General features: G+C 42.7%; 1 protein-coding gene across 1 annotated transcript; it reads left to right on the plus strand.

The window, feature by feature from the left end:
- Positions 1-24: 24 nt before the first annotated feature.
- Positions 25-4,937, plus strand: LOC135616890 (protein NRT1/ PTR FAMILY 4.6-like). The gene is made up of 5 exons (XM_065116619.1): positions 25-148; positions 246-351; positions 994-1,211; positions 3,202-3,645; positions 3,720-4,937. Exons 1-5 carry the CDS (start codon positions 146-148, stop codon positions 4,692-4,694), a joined length of 1,746 nt encoding a protein of 581 aa, XP_064972691.1. The 5' UTR covers positions 25-145; the 3' UTR covers positions 4,695-4,937.
- Positions 4,938-9,458: the final 4,521 nt, after the last annotated feature.

Below are 9,458 nucleotides of genomic sequence, written 5' to 3' on the forward strand. Positions count from 1 at the left end.
GCTTAGACCTTTCTCTTATGTAGGGCCTCCTTCTGCCTTTAAATATGGGTCCATCCACAACTCTCTCTACTCAGACACCAGAATTGCTTCATCCTCTTCTCCAAGTCACAGACCCAAGTAAGTTTGCTGGGAAAGCAGAAGCAATATGGTGGGTTGCCTTTCACTCTGGCTTCAATACCTTTCTCTTTATTCTCGGGATGCTTTTGTTCTTCCAAGTGGATCACAAACTTTATTTTCCATGGCAGGAAGAAGGGCGTGAAGCAGAAAGATGGGTTGGCTATGTGGATTGGAGGAGCAGGCCTGCTTTGAGGAGCAAACATGGAGGCATGCTTGCAGCTTCCTTTGTCCTGGGTAAACTTCCAAGCACATGAAAATTTCCTCAGTTTTCTGTGTCTCTTGCTAGTCGATAATTCCTAGGAACTTCATACTTTCTCTCTCTCTCTCTCTCTTCCTTCTTGTTTGAGGCAACAAAGTCGATAGTTTGATGGTTTTTGAAATCATCAATCATCTCTTTATCAGAAGAAAAAGTAGCAACAAAAGGATATCTACAGTCAGTTCATTAGTTGATTTCCTGCATGCATATCATGGATAGTTGCTTATCCTAAATGAATGCCATGATTCATTTTATGGAACTACATTCATTGCAGAAGCAAAATTTTCTTTTCTGAGAGCCCACAGAAAACTCTCCCATAGAGAAATTTTGCCTAGAATTAATTCTGCAATCTAAGATATGGCATCATAGAATTCAATCAATGGTGTGATGGGGTGGTGTCAAAGAACTCCAATCTCCCACCTGTTATTGTGTGACTGCTTAAGTGCAGAAGAAGCTCTGAGAAAAAGAAGAGGCCACTCCCCTCTGTCTTTGTTTCCTTTGTTAGTAGTAGTTCTGATGGAACACGACATAACATATGAGCATATTAGCATCATCAACATGCTCATGTTTCTATATGCGCATGGACAAGGCAGTGATCAGAAATTACTGCTTGGGTGCAGTTGTGGAGATAATGGAGAATATGGCATTTCTAGCCAACGCAAGCAACTTGGTCACCTACTTGGCAGAGTTCATGCACTTCTCGCCCTCTCGCTCAGCCACCACTGTTACCAACTTTATGGGGACAGCCTTCCTCCTGGCCCTACTTGGGGGCTTCTTGTCTGATGCCTTCTTCACTACATATCATATCTACCTGATAAGTGCTCTTCTGGAGTTCCTGGTGAGTGCATCCTCCATCCATGAGTTCTCTTCCTCTTTTGTTTTTTCAGCATGCTTACTCTATAATTCGCGATAAGCAGACAAAAACTTTGTATGCACAAACTACTGATTTAGCATCAGCAGAACATGTGATGTTTTGGTTCACAAGTAGGAGTTGGAACACAATCAAACAAAACCTAAACTTTTTGCATGGATCAGATTTGAGCCCTGACCTACAAGTAGATCATGCTTCTGTGGTACATGGAGTGTGTGCGTTTAGGAATTCTCTTCTGACCATGGCAGTTTTTGTGTGACATATCAGAGGGCCTCATTGACTGATCCATCTCTTTAGTCCCATGTGCTTCACATAGCCTCTTCATGATTTGCTTCCCCGAAGCGTAAGCTAGAAACCAAGTGTGATACCAAGGGATCATGAGATGTTGCACTGATCTGGTTCCACAGCCATGGAATGGGTCAAAGGGAATCATAGAGGCCTTGTAATTAAGATATGGTGGTCCTTTTGTTCGCTCTAGAGAAATAAAGACAAGTAGCATTACTGTAGCCACACAAAGACATGCTTAACTTGTTTCTTATTCTTCTGTGTAGCATGCATAGTTAACCTCTTGGGAAGGAATACACACAATTTCATGTTCCATGCGTTTTACTAGTCTTTTTTGGTGCATGTGTGCATCATGCACACAAGAATATTTGCATTAATCTGGAAATATATATATATGTTATCCTCTCATGACCAGCATCCGATGTGAGATTACTTGGAATATTGCAATGGCTTTCTAAATGCTGCTCTTTTACCGAGTCAAAAAGGAACGAATGAGAGAAGCCTACATGTTCTGGTGACTGAGAAATATGAGCTAGTGGATGGGAAATTGAGTAGCTCGTCCGTGATAGCAAGCAATTTCCCTTTTTCTTCCTTTTTTAGGTTCAAAGAGAGATGCTGCAAGCGTTCAAGCTTGTCCTCTTTGGATCTCAACATCAGCCACCTGAAACAAAACAGGGTTTGTGACCGTCAAGATTGGGACAAGCCATGGTGGTGATGCTGCAAGTCTCTTAGAACCCTGGACTGCACGCTGTTCGCCAATATGCCTAGAAAAAGTAGGATCACACAAAAAGCTCATGCACGTAATGGATTCTGGCCAATAACTCTTTTGTTAGGACAATTGTGAGTGAGAAATATTTATTTATTTATTTATTTATGAATTATGCTGCTGCTATCAGAACACATTCTGATAGGAAGCTGGATCACGGGGGTAATGAGTGGTTTGGTTGATTGGTTCCTGGAGGAAGGATGCCGTAAGAACGCGCTCTCTCTCTCTCTCTCTCTCTGGATCTTTACACTTTTCCCTTTACATCAGAAAAAGTGCAGAGAGGAGAAAAAAAATCTGGAGCTAGCTGACTTCAAGGATGGCATTCAGCTGAGGTAAGGTCTGAGCATTTACTTACCCGAGAAGCTTGATTCACGTGCCTTTCCTATGAAAAGGATCCCTTGGAAGTTACATAAAGCACCTCAGCCGCAATCCCTGGCTGCGGAGGGCTCGCATTGCTTTGGCACTGTGATCATAACTCTGCTGCTGTTGCTGCTAGCAAGTGTGGGTTCCAAGAAAAGTCTCTGCCACTGACTCTCACTCTCCTACAACCTAATCATAGATTTCATCGTTGTAGATGGTCGTTGGTTAGTACAAAGAGTCTTGCTTGATGATCTCTCATAGTCCTCTTCCTTGTCTTGTTGGTGGGTTACACTTGCACAGTGTATCAACACCAGCTCATGTACTTGAGAGTTGGGATAACTTGTTGCACGATAGCGACTAGACAAGCATCCATTTGAGCTCATGATTGTTCTAATACCGTCGGAAGCTTTGATTGGATCCAGAGTTGCAGACTTCTTGGCTGAACTCCTCCGAGGCCCAATTAACCTAAACCATATGCTGCTCGTCCTGGGTCTCTGTAATGGGCAAAGTTTAATTGCCAATGCTTTCTTGATTTGACGTCTACAGGGACTCGTCATCCTGACCGTGCAAGCCAAGTCCGCGGCCCTCAAGCCGCCTGGCTGCGACATCTCGGACGCTTCGCAGACTCCATGCCAAGAGGTCACCGGCGGGAAGGCTGCAATGCTCTTCGCCGGCCTGTACCTCACGGCCTTGGGCGTCGGCGGGATTAAAGGATCCCTCCCTGCCCATGGCGCAGAGCAGTTCGACGAGAGCACCATCCAGGGACGCAAGGCACGATCCACCTTCTTCAACTACTTCGTGTTCTGCCTCTCCTGCGGCGGCCTGATCGCGGTGACCTTCGTCGTATGGGTGGAAGACAACAAGGGATGGCAGTGGGGGTTTGGGATCTCCACCGTCACGATACTGCTCTCCATCCCGGTGTTCCTTGCAGGCTCCAGAACTTACAGAAACAAGATACCGACGGGGAGTCCTCTGACAACCATAACCAAGGTGCTGCGAGTTCTCAGGCTTGGACAAACCACAACCGGGTTGGGCCTTCTCCTAACTCGTTTCCGTTTTAACAGGTTCTGCTTGCTGCAGTCTTGAACCGTAGCTGTCATCAGAACCCGAGGAATGCCGTGATCGACATGGTGCCAAGCCCTGTGAAGACACTCGAGATGGAGGGGAAGGAAGGAGAGAGCAGCAAGGAAGACATGATACGTACCGAAGGCCTCGATAAAGAACTGAAGTGCCTTAACAGAGCAGCGGAGGGGAAGCCCATACACAGAGCACTCGCGTGCACCGTAGTAGAAGTCGAAGATGTGAAGATAGTCCTCAAAGTCCTGCCCATATTCTTGTCTACCATAATGCTAAGCTGCTGTTTGGCCCAGCTCTCGACGTTCTCGATCCAGCAAGCAGCCACGATGGACACCCGGGTCAACGGGCTCACCGTACCGCCGGCGTCGCTCCCCGTCTTCCCCGTCGTCTTCATCATGCTCCTGGCACCGATATACGACCACGTCATCGTTCCCTTCGCACGCAAGGTCACCAACACCGAAATGGGCATATCTCACCTGCAAAGAATAGGCTTCGGCCTGGTGCTGTCGGTCGTCGCGATGGCCGTGGCGGCGCTGGTCGAAGTGAAGCGGAAGCGGGTGGCGAGGGATGCCGGCCTGCTCGACTCCGCCGAGCACCTGCCGATCACGTTCTTCTGGGTGGCCTTCCAGTACCTGTTCCTCGGCTCCGCGGATCTGTTCACGCTGGCCGGCCTGCTCGAGTTCTTCTTCAGCGAGGCGCCGGCGGGGATGAGGTCGCTGGCGACATCGCTGTCGTGGGCGTCGCTGGCGATGGGATACTACCTCAGCTCGGTGCTGGTCTCCATCGTGAACAAAGTGACGGGCAGAGGCCGCCACCAGGCATGGCTGTCCGGCAGCAACTTGAATCACTACCACCTCGAGCAGTTCTACTGGCTCATGTGTGTCCTCAGTGCCTTGAACTTTCTTCACTTCTTGTTCTGGGCTACGAGGTACAGGTACAGATCAAATGGCCATAAAAGCTAGTGGAAGCGTGAGCGTGCATGGAATGGCATCGATGGAGGAGCGATGGTGGTGGTAATCTCCACCATGAAGTGGTCCAACTCATTCATAACACGAATGAATGGATCCATTTGCCGAAAATTGTATTCCACAAGATAATACCAGTACGATGTAAATGAGGATCACCGGTGCCTGCAACTTTCCAGTCCGAAAGCCAACCTCAAGATTCTTGTTTATCCTGAAGCATACATGTTTTCGCATTCTGCATCACCAGCTATTTGGATTTGACTGGGTCTTGACTCGAGGCTACCTCAATCACATTGATTGAAATCGAAGTCTAGAGGTAGACGAACATAAGCTCGGAAACGTGGCCCAAAACCTAGACAGGGTCAAAAGCTCGAGCTAGGTTTTGGGCCACATCTTCCAAACTACGTGCTGTGAATTCTGTCATCTTCGTGCGTGAATTTGTTGCTTTGGATTGCCTTATCCTCCATGTCCGATTCTTTGATGATGCTGATACGCTGTAGCAGGTGCAAGGAAGACATCAAAGCTTTGGAATTTATTCCCAAGAAACGGTGAAGATGACTACCATCAGCTGTGGTTGAAGAGAGTTGTGGAGGTTCGTTCGACCATGTTTCTGGATGTTGGTGAATTGCTTGCTTTTTTCCCTTGGTCTAAGCTATAACATCCATGTATCTATCATCTTTGACTACGTGTAAGTGTTAGAGCTAGCCCTAGAAAATTTACGATAAGGTAATTTTGGCAACACAATAAAGACAATAAAGTGAAAAGATAAAAGCGACAAGAACACCAGATTTACGTGGTTCGGTCAATTAACTTTGACCTACATCCACGGACGAAAGAGGAGCAAATCATTACTATGAAAAAGGACTATTACATATGTCTTAGGAAAATGTTCCTAGGCCATAAAACACCCGAAAATACTAAACAAGAAAAATCTCATCAATAAGCTCAAACTATTTAACTGAGTGTGGACTTAAACCCAAAGCAAATACTTAGGTTTTCTTGTGGTGCGACTTGTGGTGCATCTGACTTCAAAACTCAGGCCCTTATTTATAGTTCCAATAGGAGACAACAAGTCTGATTTTTCCGATGTGGGACTATGGGACTTGCCAAACTAACAAATTTCCACTTTGGCATGTCCCAACAAAACTTGCTCTACTTTCTTCATAAAAGCCCCAACGGGCAATCACCAACAATGAACACCAACCAAGTCCAAGCACTGCTTGAACTTGTAAACCGGAAGAGGCTTTGTAAGCATATCAGCTCGATTGTCCTTCGTATGAATTTTCTGAACAAGGGCCTTTCTTTCAGCAATGGTATCCCATTTGCATCTAACAATTTTCTTACCCGAAGGCGGCTTCACAAGATCCCAAATTCTATTCCGATGGAGAGATTCAATTTCTTCATTCATTGTAATCAACCACTTAGTGGAATTATCACAAGAAACTGCATCTGTGTATCTGAGTATGAAGTAAGCTCATCAACTTCACTTGTCTCTTCTGCAACAAACAAAACATATGCAACCAAATTTGCATATTTTTATGGTGGTCGAATATCTCTCCGTGGTTTATCCTTGGCTATGGAATATTGCTCTTCCTCTGTATCATCTGCGTAAGTAGACTCGGGACCACCTACTGGCATTCTTTGAGTAGAAGAGTTCGACTTAAAAAAATCTGAACTACCAATCTCAAGCTTCACTTGCTTCTGCGCACTATCATTTGTATAACTAGTAGAATCCTCTTTGGAAGATAACATAAATAATTCATCAAAAGTAACATCTCTACTGATTATATATTTTGGGGATTTTGGATCAGAACACCATAATCTGTATCCTTTCACCCCAGAAGCATACCCAAGGAAAATGTATTTTTTAGCTCGAGGCTCTAATTTTCCTTCATTTACATGCATGTATGCTGGACACCCAAAAATTTTTAAATCAGAATAATCAGCAGGAGTACTTGACCAAACTTCCTCCGGAGTTTTAAAGTTAAGTGCTGCAGAAGGAGCGTGGTTGACAACGTAACAGGCCATAATAATCGCTTCTGCCCAAAAGTCCTTTGTCAACTCTGCATTTAAGATCATACACCTTGCTCTCTCCAAGAGTGTTCTGTTCATACGTTCGGCCACACCATTTTGCTGAGGCGTCATCCTAACAGTGCAATGCCGAATGATTCCTTCATTTTTGCAAAATTCATTAAAGTCACCTTCACAAAATTCCATGTCATTATCTGTTCGAAGCCGCTTAATCTGTTTACTTGTTTGCTTCTCAATCAAAACCTTCCATTGTTTAAAGGTTAGAAAAATATCATTTTTATGCTTCAAAAAATAAACCCAAACTTTCCTGGAATAATCATAAATGAAAGTCAACATATACTTGGCACCGCTCTTAGATTGAACATGAGCTGGACCCCAAAGGTCTGAATAAATATAGTCAAGAGTACCTTTTATTTTGTGAACTGCCGAAGAATTGAAGCTGACTCTTTTCTGCTTTCCAAAAATGCAGTGTTCACAAAAATCCAGTGGCTCAGTACTCTGTCCGCAAAGTAGACCTCTTTTGCTCAATATGCTCAAACCTTTTTCACTCATATGACCCAAACGCATATGCCATAATTTGGTGATGTCAGAATCAGACAATGATGATGACGACACTGCAACCGAGCCTGTGACAGTAGTTCCATGCAAAATATATAAGCTACCAGACCTACAAGCTTTCATAACAATGAGGGCACTTCTAGAAACTTTAATAACTCCACCTTCAGCTGTGTATTTACACACAAGAGTCTCTAGGGTGCCTAAAGAGATGAGATTCTTTTTTAAATCAGAACATGTCTAACATTAGTGAGCGTCCTCACAATATCATCATGCATTTTAATTCGGATTGTTCCTTTACCAACAACATCGCATGCGACATTATTGCCCATCAAAACAATTCCACCATTACAAGATTCATATGTGGAAAACAAATCCCTATTGGGACACATGTGATAAGAACAACCTGAATCTAAAATCCATTCATTTTTAGACGTCGTCCTGTCATCAGTAGCAAAGAAAATATTTTCAACATTCTCATCATATGCTACACTAGCTTCAGCGGACTCAGTAGTTTTCTCAACAAGTTTTTCTTTTTGCTTTAATTTATTTTTTAATTTAAAGCAATCAGCCTTAATGTGCCCCATTTTATGACAATATCTATATTCCAAATTTCTATGCCTGGATTTAGATCTAGATTTAGATCTACTACTGTCAAATTCTCTTTTATCTATTCTACTCCTGACAACTAGACCCTCAGCCTGATTCTCTCTACTTTCCCTAGTGATATTCCTGTCTATCTGCTCCTTAGATTTCAGTGCAGATTTAATTTCTTGATACGAAACTGTTTTTTTTTCATAAATCAAAGTATCACGGAAATGCTTAAAAGATTGGGGAAGAGAACACAAGAGTAACAAAGCCTTATCCTCATCATCAATTTTTGTATCTATATTCTCCAAATCCATAACCAAAGAATCAAACTTATCAAGATGTGAGAGTATAGATGTACCTTCAGTCATCCGAAGCATATATAGACTCTGCTTCAAGTAGAGACGATTCTCCACTGTCCTCTTCATGTACAAGGCTTTAAGCTTGTCCCACATGCTCTTAGCCGTAGTCTCCGTAGCTACCTCCCGTAAAACCTCGTTAGAGAGATTTAGAATGATGCTTGATCGGACCTTCTTATCCATACCCGTAAGCTCTTCTTTTGACATATCATCTGGAATGCTCTCGGCTCCTCCATCTTGAGTTGTCACAAGTTGAACTTGACATTTCTATCGAATTTCTCGACAACAATCTTTGTTATTGTCATCGTTGCCAAAGATCCCAAAACCAGACTCTAATACCAGTTTGTTAGAGCTAGCCCTAGGAAATTTACCACAACGTAATTTTGGCAACACAACAAAGACAATAAAACGAAAAGATAAAAGCGACAAGAACACCAGATTTACGTGGTTCGGTCAATTAACTTTGACCTACATCCACGGACGAAAGAGGAGCAAATCACTACTATGAAAAGGGACTATTACATATGCCTTAGGAAGATGTTCCTAGGCCATAAAACACCCGAAAATACTAAACAAGAAAAACATCATCAATAAGCCTAAACTATTTAAATGAGTGTAGACTTAAACCCAAAGCAAATACTTAGGTTTTCTTGTGGTGCCTCTTGTGGTGCAACTTGTGATGCATCTGATTTCAAAACTCAGACCCTTATTTATAGTTCCAATAGGAGACAACAAGTCTGATTTTTCTGATGTGAAATTATGGGACTTGCCAAAGTTCTAATTATTTAGATGAAATTATAATTAAATTGAAACTTCTTGATGGATTGGAATTAGGATTTAGATTAGGTATTCAAGTAGAAAAAAATCCTTAATTTGTTCCTATAAGTGAACAATAGGTTTTGGGCTCAGATTTAAGGTAACTAAAGGAGTTATTTCTTATATAATATATAATTTTATTTTATCGTGGACTTTCGTAGAAATTTCTCGAACCATCTTATATCTTACATTAAGTTTCTAATATATATATATATATATATATATATATATATATATATTATTGATATAGCACTCCCCAACATCATCCATCCTCATCTCTCCATTCTTCCTTAGCTATCAAGGAACCAATTCAAAGTCAACAAGGCACCATCTTAATTATGATCGTTTCATACTTCCAAGATTTCGTAGCATTCATTCATGCTCCTAAGGCACGAGATCGAGAAACTTAAGA

The sequence above is a fragment of the Musa acuminata genome, chromosome BXJ2-7 (assembly GCF_036884655.1).
Source record: "Musa acuminata AAA Group cultivar baxijiao chromosome BXJ2-7, Cavendish_Baxijiao_AAA, whole genome shotgun sequence".
Taxonomy (NCBI): Eukaryota; Viridiplantae; Streptophyta; class Magnoliopsida; order Zingiberales; family Musaceae; genus Musa; species Musa acuminata.

Bases quoted from the DNA above. Each gene is read 5' to 3' on its own strand.
- LOC135616890 (XM_065116619.1), top strand. The intron at 1,212-3,201 runs GTGAGTGCATCC...TGACGTCTACAG, and splicing joins GTGCTCTTCTGGAGTTCCTG to GGACTCGTCATCCTGACCGT. The intron at 3,646-3,719 runs GTGCTGCGAGTT...CCGTTTTAACAG, and splicing joins CTCTGACAACCATAACCAAG to GTTCTGCTTGCTGCAGTCTT.